At 54.4% G+C, this 20,648-nt stretch overlaps 1 protein-coding gene across 4 annotated transcripts in view; it reads right to left on the bottom strand.

Moving 5' to 3' along the window:
• ZBTB46 (zinc finger and BTB domain containing 46) overlaps positions 1–20,648 on the bottom strand; it is a 51,601-nt gene that overhangs the window by 16,647 nt on the left and 14,306 nt on the right. For 3 of the 4 annotated variants that reach the window (XM_019972027.2, XM_070801282.1, XM_070801283.1), the window contains exons 2-3: positions 13,413–14,381; positions 966–1,250 (exon numbers count right to left, since the gene is read on the bottom strand). In XM_019972027.2, coding sequence (XP_019827586.2) covers positions 966–1,250; positions 13,413–14,349 — 1,222 coding nt within the window. In that variant the 5' untranslated portion in view covers positions 14,350–14,381. Of the gene's footprint in view, positions 1–965; positions 1,251–13,412; positions 19,927–20,648 lie in introns of those variants that run through there. The other variant, XM_019972026.2, reaches the window with a different exon arrangement.

Genomic DNA, 20,648 nt, shown 5'->3' with positions numbered 1-20,648 from the left:
CACACTTGGACTGTAGGACCCTGGACCGGCCCCTTGCCCACACCCTCTGCATTCAGCACTGCCCTTTCTGGGGTGTGTCATCCTGCCCCGAAAAGGGAAACAGGGCCACACCTGGCTCTTCCTCACAGACACCAACCTACCAGGGTGGCTGGAGACATAGTCACGGTCCCCTGCGCACCCAGGACAGGGGATGTTCAGAGCACCTGAGCCTAGGGGAAGCAGCTCCCGCCCAGGCTGGCACCCCCCTCGGGGGCTCAGCCAGCACCGCTGTACCTTATGGGCTTCTTGGGTCACTCCGTCATTTGCTTCCGAGCAACTGGAATTCAGCAGGAGACATTTAAGGTGTAAGCACAACACCCAAATCCTTTCCACATCTGAGGCGGGGGCAGCAGCACTGCCCGGAGAAAGGGGATCCGCACGTTGGCCACGCCCCAGGCAGGACGAGGCGGTGCCGGCGGGGCGTGGCCAGCAGAGGGAGCCAGAGTTCGGCCGTCCGGAGACCGCCCTGGCACCCGTCCTAGGCCAGGCACAGCGGTGCACTTGTCAGCTGATCAGGGTTTAGGGTTAGATGCCTGATTTCAGGGCTTCCCAGGCGGCGCAAGTGGTAAAGAACCCGCTTGCCAATTCAGGAGACATAAGAGATACGGGTTCAATCCCTGGCATGGCAACTCACTCCGGTATCCTTGCCTGGAGAATCCCATGGACAGAGGAGTCTGGCGGGCTACGGTCCACCCGGTCGCAAAGAGTCGGACACGACTGAAGCAACTTAGCAACCACGCACGCACGCCTCGACTTCAAGCATGAAACATTCGGAGACGCACACGGCTGCTTCCCAGTGCCCCCGACAGCCCCCCATCGCAGGCCCCGTGACCCATCGCGACCCGCACGTTCGCACGGCACCCTCAGCACCGTATCATGGGCTGAGGCTTGTTATTCCCGCCGACTCTGGGCGCCGCGGCACTTACGGGACAGGGAATGGGCGCCCTTGGGCAGGTACTCCAGCAGCAGGGAGCTGTCTTCCCCGAGCACGTCCGCCTTCAGGGCCAGCAGGCTGTTCTTACTCATGAGCGCCGCCCGCAGGTTGGCCACGGCGGTAGCCTGATGTAACGCGTCGTCCTTCTCTGGGGTGAGGGGCGCGCCTAGGTAGCTGCCTTCTCCTCCCAGGAGCCCCTCGTCCACGTGCGCGAGGAACTCTGGCCTCTCCCCTCGGCTGTCCGAGCTGCTGGCTTCAGCGATGGTCAACTCCGCGTCTGGGGAGGAAGACACACGTTAGAGACCTTGCAGGCGACTCGAGGACCTTCGGAACAGCCAGCACGCAAACGTAGGAAAAGCTGGAGCCAGGAGCTTCCCGGCCCCCACCTGCTTGTCATCAAGTCTGATCCCGTCCTGCCATGAGGTCTCAGGACAGCGGTGATGTCACAGCCAAGACTTCGGATGGGGTTCAACCCAGAACACGGCGGGTGGGGGAGGGGGGAGCCCACCCAGAATAAGGGGTGTGCTCTGAGTATCTGTGTACGTTCATCTCTCAGATAAGGGGCAACCGTCAAAATGGATCAAAGAGCCGAAAAGATACAACCCTTAGGAAAGCTCCAGCCTCAGAACTGGGCCACAGTCTCAGTGGTGACACCAAGGTGAGCACTGAAACAGATTAAACTGAACTTTGTCAAAATCAAACCTTCAGAGGCCTCCAAGGACACCGTGAGCAAAGTGTGAGGACAGATCAGGAGCAAATCCCTGCAAACTGTGCCCCGACATGAGATTCCACCCAGACTCTGCACAGGAACCTCAGAGCTCAGTAAGAAGACAGACACCCCAGTTTCAAAGATATTTGAACAGATACTTGTCCAGAGAAAATGCATAAACGGCCAATGGGGGTGCTCAATGTCATTTGTCATCAGGGAAATACAGCTCGGCACATGGAGGCCCCTCACTCCTACCGGTGCCCACGGGGCGTGGGGTCCTGGAGCCCCCCGGGCTGCTGTAAGAATATAAAGTGATGTAGCCTCAGTGCAGGAGCTCAGGTCCTTAAAAAAGAGCGGCCTCATGGCCAACATTCCCATTGGCAGGAGGACGTCCATGCTCAGAATGACAGCACCCATCAGGGTCAAAGGTAGGGCAGCCCGAGTGCCTGCCTACAGGTGAGGGACAAACAGGGCGTGGTCCATCCACGCAGTGGAACGTGATGGAGCATAAACAGGAGTGACACTCTGGCACAGGCTACAAGGCAGATGAATCTCAACACGTTACATAGGGTGAAAGCGAAACAAACACTGTCCTCTGATTCTGCTCACGTGAAAAGAGGCAAACCCATGGAGAATGAAGGAGACTGGGAGTTGCCAGGGGCTGGGAGAGATGGGGGGATCTGGGGGTGACTGCAGGTGCCTCAAGACAGGCCGGTGCCAGATGGACCCCAGGGAGAGCTGCTGCCTGGCCAGGGCTCCCCAGGAACAAGTGGCTACTCGAGAAATCAAAATAGAAACAGGAAAGCTAGTTCCTTCCCGAGACAGAGGCAAGTAGGGGAGGAGGGATGGGCCAGCTTCTCCCACCCCTGCACTGTCCTGGGGGATGGCGCTGGAGGAAGACTGGGTCACCTCAAACGTGAAGCCGTGGGGCAGACACACAAGCTGGTCCTTGAAATGACAGGTCCCTCCTCAGACCCAGGAAGCAGGGGCCAAGTGGAAATCAGAGACTTGGACCAACTTGAGCATCACGCCCCTGATAGGGACATGGCCTCACGCACCTGGGAAGTGGGGGCAGCAGGCACCAGGCCGCACCACAGGGGACCTCCACCTGGATGGGTCTAGCCCAGGGATCCAGACACTCAGAGCCACTGTCCAGGGACCCTTCCAGCTACTGCCAACAGAGGTTTCTGAAGGATATTTTGGTTTTTTCAAACTATAAATCTTTTTTATATTTTTTTTGCCAGTTCTTCAATTTTATATCAGCACTGACTTTGCATTGCTAGCCACTAACTGTAGGGATTAAATAAATTGAAATGAAAGCTCTGTCTCCCTTAGCCTGGCTCCTGGAAAAGACTTAGGTGGTTCTTGTTCCTGGGGCTGGAAGGGCCAGGATCCAGGACTGACAGGGTGGTGGGAGCCTGCTTCCAGCTTGCAGACAGCCACCTCCCCGCTCTCCTTGCCCTGGCCAGTATGTGGAGGGCCTCTGATTACCCCAAGGACTTGCTTGCTGGCCCCACCTCCAAACATAAGGATTCAAGATATGGATTCTGGGGACAGAAACATTCAGCCCACAACAAGCTGAAAACTAAAAAAACACCAGATTTCAAAAACAAAATTTATTGAAATTATATTAACAATTTAAGTTCAAAAGCTTATTATAAAAGAAATCAAAATAAGCTGAGAGATTCCTGCCACATGTGAAAAGCTAAAGGCTGGGTTTTGGGGAAGGATGTCTGGCAAGTGAGACCTGCAATGAAACAGTGAACCGGCTTCCAGCTGCAGTGCAGTGGTTGGTGGGGGGGCGGGCGCAGGGCGGGAGGGGCTGGCGAGCTCTAGCCAGACACATCCCCGGGGTGACCACCCTAGGATGCTTGTGGTGAGCGGCGAGGGTCCACAGGGTGCAGGGCGACAGTGAAGGAGATTAAAGTCATCAATGGAGGATTTCTCTCACGAATGCTAGAGACTCAGAAAAGGCACCACCACCGGCCCAGGAACGCAGTCAGCCCACCTGTGGCGGCTCGATGACCTCACCTAGAGTCCTCGCAGGAACACTGAAGAGCCCACAGCCCCTAGCAGTGTGACAGGTTGAGCAGAAACACCTACCTCCCAAGTCCTCCAGTCTTTCTGCCGGGCACCTACCCGGGACATCTCCTAATATAAGGACCAGGTGGCGCTAGTGGTAAAGAAGCCTCCTGTCAATGCAGGTTAGACATAAGAGACATGGGTTTGATCCCTGGTTTGGGAAGATCCCCTGGAGGAGGGCATGGCAACCCACTCCAGTATTCTTGCCTGGAGAATCCCATGGACAGAGGAGCCTGGTGGGCTACAGTCCATGGGGTCATAAAGAATTGGACAAGACTGAGCAACTTAGCATGCATGCAAGCACCATTCAGTGAAACATGGAAGGAATGGGTCTATTCTGAAGACAGGAGTCATGAAGGAGACCGGGGAGGACGAAGGGTCCCTGACTGTCCAACATCACCTCAACGGTCAGCTCATGGACAGCGCGGCCTAGGATGTATTGTTAAATTGAGAAAGCAGAGCAAAGTGCCCAGAAGGCAGCACGTGAAGCCTACCCTGGGTCCAGGTCCTGAGCCTCCTGCTGGGCAGATGGGCCAGGAGCCTGGCAAGGGGACAGGGGGCCGGAGGTGGAGGCTCAGGCCCAAGAAACGCGCTTATGCCTGCAGGGCTGAGCCAGACACCAGGAGGGAGAGCAGAGCCCCTTCCAGGCCCTTCTAGACCGTAGCTGGATTTAAAAAAAAAAGGATTTAAGATGAGGTCAAAATGAAATTCTACAAACAGAACAGGAAGTTGAAAGCATTGTTTACATTGCAACAAATCCTTTCGTAGATAAAGAGTCTGATGTCACTTAAACCCTTGAAGCAGGCTCTTACTGTTATCAAAAAGCTAAAATCATCCCCAGTGCCCTGGGGGTGGAGGGTGGGGACCTGTGAGGAGCATGGCTTCTGTGGTAACTTGATATTCACCGGTTAGACTCAGAACACGTTTCATGCTGCTCTGAGGAGGATCCCAGCTGGAGCCGGTAGAGCTGGGGCGCCAGGCTTGGACCCGAGCTTCAGGGAAGGCCTCCAGCCCAAGCCACCAGCAACCATGCATGACAGGACTATCCCCAAGTGCCCTCTGGGCAGGGACATCTCCTGAGCGAGGATCTGAGGACCCTGGGAGTCCTTCCTTCAGCTGCTGGAGCTCCTCCACCAAGTGACGACCCTGGAAACTCCTCACCTCACATTTCTCCTCTGAAGAGCCTTTTGTGGCAAACTTAGACTAGGTGACTCAGAAAAAAGCCTTAAATGGTGACGTTAAAAAACTGACAAGCCAGGAGCCAGGCACGTGATGGCCGCCTGGGCTTGGCTGTTAGTCGTGGGCGGTGGACCCCGTCCGGGCCTCCTGGTGACACCCCAGCACCGTTCTTGGACACAGCAGCCCACAGCGGCACTGCCCGGAGCTGGACAGGGAGACCAGCCGCCAAGACGAGGGACAGAGAGTGTCCAGTCTTTTCACACACCTGTGACGGCAGGAAATGTCCCCATGCCAGCCCCCGGGCCAGCAGAAAGCCACTCAGGGCTTCTTCCCCAGCCAAGCTCTCTCTGATAAACAAGGCAACCAGGACAGAAAATATCAACATTTAACTGTAAAAGGCCAAGTGTTAAAAGTAAAGATGGATTCAAGAGCAGAAGACAGGGGCAGGGTTGTTCCTTCTTCCTATAAGTGATATACTGTAAGAGTTGGAAATTTTCACTCAACCTTTAGCTGAAACAGAAAAGAGATCATAATTAAAACAAGCAGAATTTCTAGACAATTAAATTAGATGATGCAGTATGAACTGCAAAGGACCTCTATGTATATATCTATACACATAGACACATATAAACATATACGTACATATGTGTAAAGTGTTGTCACTACCAACTACCTCTCATTGGTGTGTGGTTTAACTTCCCACATAATGGAATACTGTATCCTGTTTAAAAAAAGATAAGGAAGGTCTTTGTGCACTGATGCTGCAAATCTAGCAATAATAAAATAAGTACAATGTGTGTACAATATGCTACTTCCAATGTAAATAGGAAAAAATAATATATTCGTTTCTTTTTCATTCACAAATTCTTGAAAAACCCAAGAATAACTAACAGTGATTTCTGATCTGATAGGTTGGCATCCAGGCAGATGAATGTCAAGGACAGCTGGAAGATACTCATGATATAATTTTTATACTTTTTGGTTTTTGAATCACTCCATTAAATTAGAAAATAAGAAATATCTTTTGAAAGACAGTGCTGAAAATATATGGACATAATACCAATAAAGATACCGCTAAAAAAAAAAAATGATGAAGCAGAGGGCACATGTCCAGGGCCTGGGGTGGGGGCAGGGCCACCCCGCCACTGGGGCCTGGGCGCACAGCCGGCGTTCGGTTGCTAAGATTTCCCCAAATCTCATGCTCCACGATTCTCAGAGCTGCTCTCCAGCTGCCTGTCACAGCCCTTCTGTAGATGCCCAGCCCCACCCAGCCCAACCCGCCACCTCTTGTCCAGGGAACAGGCGCCTGCATCCGCGGCTGTGCACACAGCAACGTGGCAGAACCTTCAGGACAAGTGAAAACCGCAGAGCGGAGACCAGGCCTTACGGCTCAAACCAGACCTCAGTCCTAACACTCTCTAGATCTCATGAACAATATAAAAATAAAGTTAAAAAAACTAATTATGCACCTTGTCCAAAATTTACATTCTTACTTTATGTGTCTAAGGTGTATTATTTCTTAAGTGTCATGCTTTTTATCCATGTTAAAATCAAGTTACTTCATTTTCTATCACTATCCAAAAGTTTCACTTCATAAAAGAAACTCGCTTTAATTAAAAAAAAACAAAACCCTATATAGTCAGCAAGGTAGTTCCATGGGCAGATGATATCAGAACAGCTGGACACCACATGGAGAAGGCGACCGTGAAGGCTAATCCATCACACCCCAGGCCAGTGGTCACACTCAATCCTCCGGGAAAACCACAGGAGAAATCTTTGTGACCTGAGGCAGAGGTTCCTTGGATTAGACCCAAATAGCATGAACCACAGAAAAACAACAAAAAAAATTCACACACCAGACTTCATCAAAATTTAAAATGTGTGCGTGTGTGCTCAGTCGCTAAGTCACGTTGTACCTTGAAACCCTGCGGCCTTCCAGGCTCCTCTGTCCATGGGATTTTCCAGGCAAGAATACTAGAATGGGTAGCCATTCCTTTCTCCAGGGGATCTTCCTGACCCAGGGGTCGAACCCAAGTCTTATGTTCTCCTGCATTGCAGGCAGGTTCTTTACCACTAGTGCCACCTGGGAAGCCCCTTTTCAAATACGTACGCTTTTCAAAAGACACTGTTACTGGAAAACACGAGTCAGAGACTGAGAGAATGTTTTCAGAACGCATGCCTAACAAGCAAACAGACACCTGGAGGACCGTCCGCTCAGCCAAAATGCTTCCCCAGGAGGAGGGTTGATGTCAACTCGGATGCTCATCTTTGGGGTGGGACTGCGGCCAGTGGGATCCCCGGAGTGCAGCGTGCTGGATGGCCCAGTGCTCAGACCTGCCACCAGGCACAGCTCTGAGCAGATACCACTCAAAGGCAGACGGGGAGGCTAGTAAACCCTGAGAAGACTTCTCACCCTGAGAAGATGAAACCATGAGGAGTCACCCCCACACCCTCCAGAATGGCTAAGGTTTAAACACGAACCCAAACCACTGCCTGCGTGACACTGGCACAAGTGTGCCTCACACCACTACCTGGTTCCTCGCACACACACCACCTGACAGCCCAGTCCGGGAGGCATCAAGGCAAATCACACCAAGACTCGTCCTGGGACGTTCAAGGCAGCTTGAGCATCATAGCCGGAAACCACACAAACAACTACATGTCCATCGGCAGTTGTGTTACAGCTGAGAACAGAACACCGCTTGGCAGTGAGAGAATCATCTGAGGACTCTCATGGAGGCTGGAGCAAACTCTGAGAACAGGTTGGCAACCACCTGGACAGACCAGAGGTTCCCTAGGCTACGGAGGGAAGCAACCCAGGATCCTCCGGCAGTGACTGAGCAGGACCAGGTCAGTGAACGGGTCACCGTGTGACATGCTCGCTTGTAGCCCCCAGGCTGGCATGAGATGGGTGGAAGGGTCCAGAGGCTGAGGGGATGTTTTGTCATCAAAAGGCACATGAAAGGTGTGGGTCCCAGCCTCAGAAATGCGGGCTCTGGTGAGAAGCTGGCTGAGAACGCTGAGCTGAGGCCCTGCTGTCTGCTGCTCCCTCTGAAATGTGCAAACGAGGTGAGATTGGATGATCAGACAGATAAACATGTAAACACAGCAAAACATTAGCAGATAGAGAATCTCAGGTGGCAGGTGGGCTCACGGTCCGTTTTTTCAACTTTTCTCTGAGTGTGAATGTCTCCCCAATGAAATGGCCAGGAGAGAGACAATAAACTATTCAAACCTTACAGTTAGAATCTGTGCAGCTCGCTGAATGTATACCATCACTGAGACAATAGGAAAGGGGTGGTGGTTTTCTTCAAACACCTTGGTATTGTTTGTCCCCCAACTGTCCCCAGGTGACTGGGGACTCACCTCCAAGACAGTGAATGTGTCGCCTCATATGGCAAAAGGGACTTTTCAGGTCCTTGAGATGGGAGATCACCCTGACCCTCCCTGTCCACACAAGCGTCCATCTCAGAGGAAGAGGGAGGCGGAAGGGCCAGAGCTAGTGAAGGGGACACGGCACCAGAGCTGAGATCTGAGGGATGTGGGGCCCCGAGCCAAGGGTCGAGGAGCCTTTGGAAGCTGGCAAAGGCTGGGATTCACCCCTGAGCCCAGAAGCCAGCCCTGGGGACCCACGGTTGCCATGTGAGGGCGAGAGAGGCTATGGTGGGGCTGTTTCCACCACTAAGTCCATGGTCAGTTGTCACAGCAGCAGCAGGGAGCAGCCCCTCAGAAACACCTCGAGGTCGACTTCAAACACACAGGCACCAGCACCGAGGGTGGCAGCAGAGGGTCCCTCATGTCCCTCTGGTCAGGACAGGGCCCACGGCTCAGGAAGGGCCCCCACCACGGGCTCCACCAACAGCAGACTGATCAGGAGAAACCAGCACCCAGAGATCTGGGGAGGGGTCCCCAGGACAGGTGTGGGGGTGGGCATGGGGGTGTCTGGGCGTGGGTGTGGGGATGTCTGAGGCTGTGGGGGGTGTATGGCGGGGTGGTGTAGAGGTGGCTGGGGGTGGTGTAAGGGTGTCTAAGGGGGTGTGGGGGTATCTGGGTGTGAGTGTGGGGGGTCTTGAGGGCTGGGTGTGGGGATGTCTGGGACTGTGGGGAGTGTCTGGGGGGTGGTATAAGGGTGTCTAAGGGGGTGTGGAAGTGTCTGGTTGTGAGTGTGGAGGTGTCTGCGGGCTGGGTGTGGGTGTGTCTAGGGCTGTGGGGGGTGTCTGCAGGGTGGTGTAGGGGTGTCTGGGGGTGGTATGGGGTGTCTGCAGAGGTGTGGGGGTCTCTGGGGGTGGGTATGGGGGTGTCTGGGGGGCAGTCAGGCCTCTGCCAGCTGAACAGCTGTGATACGGCCTTTCTGATGTGTATGTTCTGCTTCTGTTTTTAAAAAATTTGAAAAAAGCAGTAGCATAAAAGTTTTCAAATGAACAGTTAAAAAAAATAACATTCACAACTCCTTTTAAAATCTTCATTTAAATGTAAGCTTCCAAGCTGTGCCTTTAAGTGCATATATATAAACGCACATATACACCACTGGGCATTTCAACACAACCAGAGCCCCTTTGTCTCCAGGGTCGGGGGGGCGAGGGCAGTGGGCTCAGACCCCACCCTGTTGGCACCTAGGGGCATCCCCATCACAGTGTCCAAATACCAGAAGAAAACACACACATGGTTAAGAGGACAAAACGCCTCAAGTTCAAATCAAAACAGGACTCATCAAGGTGGCAGAAAAGGCAGGTGGCCTTCCTGTCAGGTCAGCAGTGGTGCTGCCTGAGGGTGAGGTGACCTGAGAGCAGGGAGAGCAGAAACGCACCCTTGGAAGCTCCCAGCCAGCGCCGGCTGTGGAGCGTCCCCAGCCCAACCCCCGCACGTCTGTCCCGAGTGGAACCTTGTGGGTCCCGAGAGGGACCACTGGCCTTGCTCACCTGTCACCCCCAGGGGCCCTGCCATGTCCTGATCACCCAGATCCAGACCCTGCAGCTCAGCTCTTCACGGGGGCAGCGGCCGCAGGGTGACCAGCCTCCACTTCCACATTTGGAAAGATGAGAAGCCTCAGGGCCTCCGTCTTCATGAACTTAATCTTCTAGAAAGTCCAAGAACTGCTGTTTTGGCAGAAACAAAGCTCTGTTGGCCTCTCAGTAAAGCCATGCCCACGGTGATGAAGGCTTAAGTCCAGGTGGTAACTCAGAAGTGTGGCCTTGGGCCAGGGTGAGCCAGCCAGTGAGGCACAGGCCAGGGGTCTCATGGCCGAGCCCTGCCCCACTCGGGCCCCCTCCACAGTGCCCCCGCTCTGCTGGGTCAGCACTGGGTCCCCCAACTCCCTTCTCAGCAGCACGTCTTCCCCTACGTTCCCAACTGAATGACCTGACGAAGCCCACTGCTGAGGTATCCAGGCACCAGCAGCCCCCGACCACGGCTCTGAGGTCGAGCAGATGGATTCCAAGCAATTCTGCTCATTCCTGCAGGGAAAACGTCTGGGGGCCCAGCCAAGGGAGAGGCCACTGGCTTGGAGTTCCGAGGGGCTAAGAAGCGACCCCTCTGACCTGGTCAGGGCAGGCCGGGCCCTGGTCCCAAGCATCTGCTCCCACCCTGAGCTGGATAGCAGCCCTGGGCTCAGAGCAGCCGCGACAACCTTGGGAGGCCACCTGCACCCCTGAACCTGCTCTGCAGTTCTGACGCGCCCTTCACAATCCCGGGATGCCAGGTCCACACTTACCGAGGTCCAGACACGAAGGAGTCCCTCACAAGACCTACACACTTTACTTCAGCTTAGAACTTTGCATCTGCAGATCCTCTTGGGAACCAGTGTGGGATGTTGGGATGGGCTGGCCGGGCTCTCCTGGCACAACCTTTGAACTAGCAGCTATAAACCCACCACACTGAAGGCTTACAGCCTGGGGATCGCGGAAAAAGGGGTGAGGCAGGAGCCTGGCCTGTACACATTGTACTGGCTTGTTTAAACGCTGTTCCCCACAAGCCATCACACAGACAGGCTGTGACCCAGAGGCACATTTCAATGGATGTTTTCTTGGAAGCTGCTGGGTTACAAAGCCTGCTTAGAAAAATCACTCTTAAACACTAACAGGCCCCAGGGTCCCCAAAGCCGAGGGGGACACACAGAGGACAAGGCGGTGGCCCTGCTGCAGGGCTGGGCATCCAAGCATCTTCACCAAGGGCCCTGAATGATCAGCAGGAACCTCCTGACACGTTCCTTGGAAAAGGCCTGTTCTCCTATAAACGGGGTGAGAATAAGCAAAAATACTCTCTTCTAAGATGTAATATCTTTAATGACAGCAAACCCTCCTCCATTGGAGATCGTGATTTATACTTCCAAGCCCCAGCCCAGGGCGGGCGGAGGAATAAATGGCCACTGTGATGGGCAGAGCCGTCCCACGCAGCCCACACCTCAGGTCCTCATCTTAGCAACTCGGGGGAAATCTGGCAGTTGCCTTGGTAACCCGAGGGATTTCAGACAGCAGCAAGAGTACATGAGCCGAAATCACTTGTTGGATTCCAAAAACACCTTCTGCTCGACAACTGCTTTTAAAACATCAAACCCACGGGCTCATAGAGCACCCTCATTCTTAACTTGTTGAGGAACTCTTCGATCTAGAGGCCTCCATCCCTGCTGCCCACCAGTGTATGACAGGAGGGGAAGGCTCTTCAGCTCTGACCCCAACAAGATTCCTAAAGTCAGTCCCCGTGGACGCTCCTCTCAAGGCTTCAGTCAGAGCTAAGGGACATTTACTCGTTACCAAGGGAGCCGACACAACCACCAGCAGGGCGATAAGTGGCCTTTCCAGCAGCTCAGAAACTTAACCTTCTTCTGATTTAGTTCAGTTAAACTCCACTGGTTCTGGAGGGCTGCCCATCTTGGACACAACCAGGGGGTGGGCACTGTTGGTATCCTACAGACCCCAGGACCCCACCTTGCACGGAGCCATCCCTCCGAGGTGGCAACAGACTGAACCTGCAGATGCCCGGCCCAGCACTCAGGGCTGTAAGAGAATGAGAACCAGGGAGACAGGCCACTGTGCCCAGGGGCGATGAGAAAGTTCTGGACACAATACTAGTGATGTATTTAATGCCAATACACTTAAAAGTGTTAAAGGGGTAACATCTATGATACATATGTTTTACCACAATAACAAAGCCAGTGTATCAGGAGCTCCAAGGGTTGCCCTTCTGCTGGGGTGGCAGCAGCTGGTTCCCCCAGGACGCCCACCCACCCAGCACAGGCCTAGCATCAGTGACATCTTTCAGGGCTTATGTCCACATTTTGCTGCCTTCAGTCCACCTCTGTCCAGTCATGAGGCCCCTTCCTGGAGAGGCCTCCCAGTTGAGAAGCCTCCATCCTGCCCTGCCCCACCAGGGCCTCTCCGCACCCTGAACACAGCCCTCGTGGCCCAATGTGCCATTCGGGAAAGCTCGGTGCAGCCGCAGTTATCACGAGCTCCACACCAGGAAGAGCACCCGGCATCTAGTGAACATTTAATTTGTTTACTAGCCTGTCCATGCTAAGTCACTTCAATCGCGTCTGATTCTTTGTGACTCCATGGACTCCATCCTGCCAGGCTCCTTTATCCATGGGATTCTCCAGGCAAGAATACTGGAGTGGGTTGCCATGCTCTCCTCCAGCAGATCTTCATGACCCAGGAACTGAACCCATGTCTCTTAAACCTCCTGCATTGGCAGGAGGGGTCTTTACTACTAGCACCACCTGGGAAGCAGGTGGGAGACACCTAGCCTGGAAGACAGATAAAACCGCCCTCCAGAGGGCGAGGACAGTGTGAAGGGAGCTAAGCTATGAGCCCTCACCACTGATGGACTGGGGTCCAGGAGAGCCCCACCCCGAATGTGGTAACGACCCCCGCCCCTACTGCTCTGAGTGTGGACAACCAAGCCCACACTTGTTAGCAAAGAGGAAATACCCCTTATTGGGATGGGAGCTGGTGGCCTCAAACTGTCACATCCTCCAGCACAAAACTCAGGCACGTGGGTTACAGCCCACAAGCCTGGCCTGGCCTTTCCTTCCACCTATGCCACTTCACTTCAAGGACTTTTTCATCTCTTTAATGCTGTGGTGTTTCCATCTTTAAAAATTAAGGTATCCCAGCCATTGCTTATGAGGCTCCCAGTGTGAGGGAAGTGGCCCCATACCCCACATTGGGCTCCTAGGCGTCACCCCACTTCTCCAGCTCCAGACCCCCTGCTTCAGAGAAGCCCCACCCCAGTTCCCTCTGTGTATAGGCGGCCCAGGCGCAGCACTGATGGTGACACCAGGAGGTCACCACGGCTGCATTCTAGCTCTCACACCTATTTACTGCAATAATCAGAGAAGCCGCTTATGTGAGCCTGGAAAGGTGACACTTTGTGGACAAAACGAGTGGCCCCAGGGTCACCGACATGCCATGTCTTTGTGCTGCCGTGGCCCCAGGGTGCCTGAGCCCCGCCTGTAACAAAGGAAAGGCTTACTTGAGTCACGGCTGCTGAATGGCCACCCGGACGTCGGGAGGAAAGATGGCAGTGGGGAGCCGGCCCGGCTGTCCTCCTCTACCTGCTGTGTGATGTGTCGGACTGTGTCTTTGTTTTTCCGATTCTTCCTCCGGCCCGTGGGCTGCCAGCCATCCCCGGCAGTCTGCTCCGAGAAGGAGTTCTGGATGGTGCCATCCATGGCAGAAGGTGGCTCGCTGCCCCCATAGTGGGCCGGTGAGAGTGGCTCCTCCTTGACGTGCAGGGGCCCGCAGCCCACGTCGCCAGGCCACAGTGGCTGTGAGGCAAGGTCGTCAGGGCCTTCGGTCTTGGGCTCCTGATCCTCCTTCCCGTAGCTGCTCCCGCCCTCATGGCAGCTGGCAATGGCTGAGTCCCCGGAGGAGTTGGCGGGGCTCGTGCGCCGGGCCAGCCAAGGGGAGATGCTCCTCCCAGCCATTACAGCAGAGATGAGGGCGTCCGCACCACCACCGGGCGGGGCGCCCACCTCAAACGCCTCGAGCTCATCCGAGGCGTCTGGCTTGATGCTGATGTCCAGCGCGGCCTTGATGAAGTCATGGCAGGCCTGCACGATGTCCGTCATCTGCAGGAAGCTGGCCGCGGACATCACCTCGATGACGTTCCTGCTGGTGAGAGCCAGGTGGGCAGAGTACATGAAGTCGATGATGGCCTTGAAGCCCTGGGCTGTGACGATGTCCAGGTGCGTGACTGTGGCCTGCTCAGAGGTCTTCTGCACCTGGCAGTAGAGAGTCTTGAAGTAGCGGCTGCTGCCGAGCAGGACGTTCTTGTGGGCCTTGAAAACCTTGCCCTCCACCACCACACACACGTCACACAGCACTCCGTGCTGCCTCTGCTCATTCAGCTCGCGCAGCAGGTGTCGGTAGTGGGACGCGATTTCCATATCTTCCTTCCGGTTGTTCATCTGGGATCCTGGGGTGGCCTCCTCTATGGACTCTGTGGGGTGAGAACGGAAGGGTTACCCGCATAGTCATACACGCACCAAGGGCTAAAGAGTGTGCAGAGGGAGGCTGCTGGACACAGGGCACCTGAGGGCGGCACCTGAGCCAGCTCCGTCCTCCTGCACACAGCGCTGTACATGCTGCAGCTGACCCTCCAACCAAGCAAATATTCCAGAAAGGAAGAGAAGGCCCATCCGCAGTCAAAGAGACTTTTTTACCCAAACAGAAAGTCTAGGTGAAGAGAACCAGGTGCGCCTTTACCCCCACCCTTTAAGAAGAAGTGTCTTTAACGGCAAAACGACAGCAACATCCTACAGGGTCCGGCCCGCGGGGCAGGAAGGGCCAAGGCTGAATGCCCACAGGCCAGTCCAACCCAGCTGCAGAGGGAGGAGGCCCCTGACTACCTCAGCTCCCCAGGAAGGTATCCAGTGGAGGAGGGACCCAAGGTGACAAGAATCCCCTCTGTTATCCCGAGCCCCCGAATCATTTCTCAAGTTGGGCTCCACCGTGCTGCTCCCCCTGGTTCTGTTTCCCAGCTCTCTGCTGCCCCCAAAGTTTCTGGGGCCACCGGAATGTGTGGCCGAGATAAAAGCACTTCAGTGCTGCCCTGTCAGGAGGTCACAGCCCGAGGCCGTGGCGTGGGCAGGGGTCCCTCTGAAAACCACGCAGGGGATGTCCCGGCCTTTGCTGCTGACCAGCAACCCTCAGTGTCCTTGGCCCGTGCGGCGTCATCCCCCAACCTGTATAGTGTCACTGCGCGTGTCGGTCCCAACATCCCCCACGAGGACATGGTCATATTGGACAAGGCCCCTCCCACTTCAGTACAAGTCCCAGCCCAACCAGGTCAGGTTCTGAGGTGCTGGGGGCGAGGACCTCAATACACGAATTCTGGGGCCGTCGTCACTGCGTGAAACCCCCCAAGGAAGACAGATCTTCCTTTTAAACTCACCCTTTCACAGCTGGTCAGAGGTGGGGACATCGTCCACCTTTCCCACGGGGAGCAGACAAAAGGCAGGCAAGGGAGGGGAGGGTGTGGGACACTTCGTGGTGGAACAGCTTTCCCTGGACTTCCAACACATTTCCCAACGTCACCTGGGCTCACCTGCAGATGGCTGCAGTCCTCACGCCAGGAGAACAAGGCCAGGGAGACTCCAAGTCTTTTGCTCCTTCATATCTCTCGACAGTCCACTGGGCACTGTTCCCGCCAGCCCCCACCCCACCTCAAGACCAAAAGTAAACAGGCTGCTTCAATCGTGAGACCAGTGGGACCAGACCCCAAGGATGGACCCTGAGGAGGAGGGGGAGTGGTCAGAACTGGCCATGTTGGGGGGGGTCCCCACACTCACAGCTGATACTGGGGTGTTTGACCCTGGGTGCATGGGGGCCCCCCAAGGGCAGTCATCACCCAGTCTGCTCTTCCTCCACGGCATGCAAGGAGGGGAGGAGAACAGACAGATCATCCAGGTTGGCTTCACCCCACAGCTGGCATCACACTCAGGTTAACCAGACACTGAGGGAGGACTGGAACACGTGTCAAGTCAAGAAATCAACCCTCTGAGTGCAAAACATTGGCTTCATGCCTGAGTCCACAAGGAGCTCCTGGGCATGTGCAGGGGATGGTGGTGGGGTGGAGGGAGGTACTCAGGCACCTAAGGACCCTGTATTCAAATTAGGAAGATGCAGGTTTCATTACCTGACTTCCTGTATGAATAATAAATCTCTTTATTCACCAGTGAAGCATATCCTCTAAGAATCAGGAAGAAAACCGAAAAGGGGGAAATGCCAGAGCCGTTTACAGAAGCAGCAACTACCTCACAGGGTTTGCATTTCTAAAATAATTTCAACTCATATGGGAAGTTCTAAAATAAATTATTATTCAATCAGAGCAGCTTAAAAATCAGTTATGTATTTTACAGAGAATCTGTTGTAAGAAAATACAATTTTCATTAGGGAAAAAAGCTACCTGCATGCTAAAAAGAAGAGGAATCTAAAGGAATGATAATCAAAAATAGATTATTCAGGGTCTTCTCTGGGGGGGGCCAGTGGTTAGGACTCCACCCTCCCACTGCAGGGAGCACGGGTTCAATCCCTGGTCAGGGAATTAAAATCCCGTGGGCCATGTGGTACAGACGAAAACAAACAAACAACAGATTAGTCTGCTATGGAAACACTAAGCATACACATAATTTATCCAAGCCTACTGAAACTTTAGGGGAATGACTGAATTTGCATTACAAAGTGAGAACATCAGTGAGACATTCATGGGGTCCTGCCCACCTGACCGCAGCAGAAGAGCTGCTGCCCAGTGGCCGTGACCCTAAAAACAGAAGCTTCCTAGTAGTCACATCACACAGCAGTCTGACCAGAAAGACGCATGCTCACAGAGGTTTTTATTTGAGGGCTAGGACAGCAGAGCATCTGCCCTGCCCCAAAGGAGGGTCCTGCCTAGTGGAGACGCACCTGGCCGTGGGACAAACACCTGCTCAGGGAGCGCACGCCAGTGGACCCACACTTGTTCACAGGACACACATGCTAAGTTGCTCAGCCCTGTCCAACTCTTTGTGCCCCTATGGACTGTAGCCCACCAGGCTCCTCTGTCCAGATTCTCCAGGCAAGAATACGGGACAGAGTTGCCATGCCCTCCTCCAGGGGACCTTCCTGACCCGGGACTGAAACTGTCTCTTACGTCCCCTGCATTGGCAGGCATGTTGTTTACCACTAGTGTCACCTAGGAAGCCCCATCGCACACACGCCTGTGGACAGATAACCTGATTGTCATTCTGAATCACCTGTGCTGCTGCATGGACCACAGGGCACTGTCGTGCATTTCAAGGTCCACATGGGCAGTCCTGTGAGGAAGGGACCCTCAAAGAGGAGCCTGTGGCCCTGAAGGGTCCCAGACGCCACTCTGTCAAGAGAAGCTCAGGCTAGTGAGAACAAGGGGGCAGACGGGTTCCCTGCTGCCATACCAGCACCTGCAACTTTGTTAGTGACCCATGTGCCACCTGGAAGCCACTCCATCTCTACGCAGGTTTCATGTCTCCTGGGGTCCCTACTCTCTGTTTTATTTATAGCTCGCTGATCTCAAGACACTTCAGCCTCAGACAGAATCACTTATGACCACCTTGGTGCAAATACAAGTTGAATCCAAGTTCCAGACTAGACTCCAAAAGTGTGCCGATCTGCACCATGCAGATTTCGGAGCCACCCCCAAAGACATAACCCAGGACACGGGGACCATGCAGGTGATGGCACGGCGAGTGATGGAGGGGGCAGCCGAGGCCCCATCCTGCCTGGTGGGAATCTTGCCTGATGCTGCCAGAGCCATTTCTAATACCGACGCCTCTGGGAAAGGTGGAGGTGGTCTCCAAGCTGCCTGGCAGGGAACCTGAGTCTAGCCATCCGGAGCCACCGAGCTCGTGTTGGGTGCCACGGACCTGCCCTGCCCCAAGTCTCACAGTCCCAAGCCAGCTCCCACGACTCAAGAGACCCGAGTCTCAACTCTTCATTATGGTGACCTGGGGTCAAGGTGGGTGTTGAGGTCTCCCCTAAACAAGTTGCACTCAGACATGAGCACGGACCTGCCGTGTCAACCTCCTCTGTGAGCATCAGGGGCAGATGTGATGTCAGGGGCACTCCCGTCTGTCACTTCCAGGGTACAGAGCCCGCAGCACTCCAACCCCAGGGTACCTCATGAACCTTCTCCCCACAGCATCTGAAGGTAAGGAGGCTGCAACAAAGAACCATCTTCAAAAACTACCAGCAGGAGGCCCATCTCTTATTCATCCAGCTTGCCCATGAGACCATGGATGCTCCACTGGTAAAAGCCAAATAAACTGCCAAGTCTCGAAAATCACAAGAAACACAAAACGTGCAGACTGCTCTGAGTTTATCTCATTTGCTGCACTGTAGGTTCAGATTAGCAATTCTGGGAGAAGCGGGTATTCATGTTTTTTCTCTGGTCCCTAAAGAGCTCCACCTTGAAGACAATTGGTTCTAATAATAAGGATGCAAAATAGTGAATGCATTTGGACTTTGTATCCAGCTGCACTCAAAGAAATTCCAGGTGTGGGCACGGATCGGGAGCCCTGGCCGACTGGTCCCTCCCCAGGGTCGGTCACCGAGTCCCAGTACAGAAAAGCCCAATGCTAAGAGGTGAGTGCCTCTAACACCCATGGAACCTCCTCGCCAACCCGACTTCACCTCTTCTCACTCTGTGTTTCCACTGTGCTCCATTTACACTTTCTTGAAATTTTCCTGGAAACATGACCTAACAGGTGAATATTGTTTTAAGGTGGAAGCAACGTACTTTTAGTGCTAGAACCAGACCACCCACTCCTGGTCTGCAGAAGCCAAGCTGCTCTCTGCAGGCCCCATGAAGCCCCATCTCCGCCCTTGCCTGGCCGGCCGAGCACGTCTAAAAGGCCCTTCCAGGTGGACACGGGTGAGTCTCTAGATAATTACACTGTGTGAAAGCAACCGGACAAAGGAGACAGTGCAGTAATGCCTTCCATGAAACTGGAACCTGCAAAGAGACCTACATGGGCAGGAACAGGGGCTGCCTGGCCTGGGGACAGCGAAAGACAGAGAAAGACAGAGATACCGCTGTGTGCAAACCCACCCATTTACCCTCTTCCAATGAGTAGCTTATTGTACGCAAATTATGACCATGTCAACTACAAAACTACTTTTATGGAAATATCCTTGCTCGACTACAAACCAGTGCGTACCCATCACCATTTGCCGTGGGTTGAACCATGTCCCAGACTCACTTGTTGCACATGACCTTATTTGGAAATGGGGTCCTTGTAGATGAAACTGGTTAAGACAAGGTCACTAGGGTGAGCCCTGCTCCAATGTGACTGGTGTCCTTAGGGAAGGGGACCCTGGGACACAGACCTTCATGGAGAGACAGCTATGTGACAGAAGAGATGAGGCCATGGCCAAGGAAGCACCAGAAGCTGGAGGGATGCCTGGGACAGGTCCTCCATCCTGCCCAGCACCTTCAGAGAAGGTGTGGTCCTTGTTCTCTGACCTCTGCCCTCCAGGGCTTCAATGGGATACACCTCTGTCATTTAAGACACTCAGCCCAGGGTTCTGCTAGAAGCCTGGGACACACATGTCTCTTATCTACCAAAGAACCCACCAACACCAGTGAGTGATACAGTCCATATGGCAAGTGCTCGGCTTTTCCCACCAAGGCCTCTGCCCATGGGCAGAACCCAGCCCGCCCCAGGCCCTCCCTGTATGGACACCATGTCCCACATCCCAAGGTTCTGAAAAACCCAAGATCCAAGACACTGAGAACAGGGGACCATTTTATAACCCACACTTTATACACATTGTTTTCTCAGGGTTCCTTGTTGCCTTTTAAAATTTAAAACTAAGCTCCTGACTAGGAAGAAATATTCCACATTCAGTAACAGAAATCATCTTTAGGTGCCCGGGGAGGGCAGCTCTGCCTGAAGTTTCTCCAGTGACTCACAGCCTGACCCTTGGGTGCTGCACACCAGGGTGATCTCATAATGCAAACCCTTGTGGGCCAGGGTGGTTCCCCGCCCCCAGCCCCTGTCCAGCCCCACGCCACCACCACCCTCTTCCCTGTCACAGCCTCTTTCGGTTCCCTTACCTCCATGGGACCAAGAGTCTCCTCCGCCCCCCTCCCTGGACTCTCCTACCTGTCTAGATGTCACTTCCTCTCAGGATGCACACACCCTGACCACAGAGGGCCAGATGCACCCTGTCCCCGCCTGCTTGGCTCTGGCTCTCAGTGTGGAATGACCCACAGAATTCCAAGGTCATAGCTGTGGCCCAGACTTAGTCCCACTGTGATTCCATATCAGCCCCTGAGGGTGTCCAGGAGCCTGGAGCTGTGCTGGGCACTGAGCTCAGGCTGAGGACTGGCCCCCCGCCAGGCCAGAACCAGAGCAGCACAGAGGTGCTATGAGGGCTCTCAGGGAGGGCTTGAGGAAGGGGCACAAGCAGCGAGACTAAGTGAGTGGGGCCTGAGTATGGCCACCCCAGAGACCTGGCCGAGGCTCACCCTAAAGGTTCCAAGGCACAGAGCCACCCATGCTGGCGGCCCAGCCCAGCCTGGAGGACTGCGGCCCAACCAGCATCACGTGGACAGAAGAACCACAGAAGTCAGCCCAGCACCTTGGGACACAAGAGGCCTGTGTTTCAGGACGGTCGAGGGCATCGAGCTATGGCCAACACACAGGCAGCCCAGGGAAGACACAGCACCTCGGCGTCTGACGGGAGA

Source organism: Bos indicus, chromosome 13, assembly GCF_029378745.1.
Source record: "Bos indicus isolate NIAB-ARS_2022 breed Sahiwal x Tharparkar chromosome 13, NIAB-ARS_B.indTharparkar_mat_pri_1.0, whole genome shotgun sequence".
Lineage (NCBI taxonomy): Eukaryota > Metazoa > Chordata > Mammalia > Artiodactyla > Bovidae > Bos > Bos indicus.
Note: the sequence above shows the minus strand (reverse complement) of the source record. Positions and strands in the feature narration are given on the sequence as shown.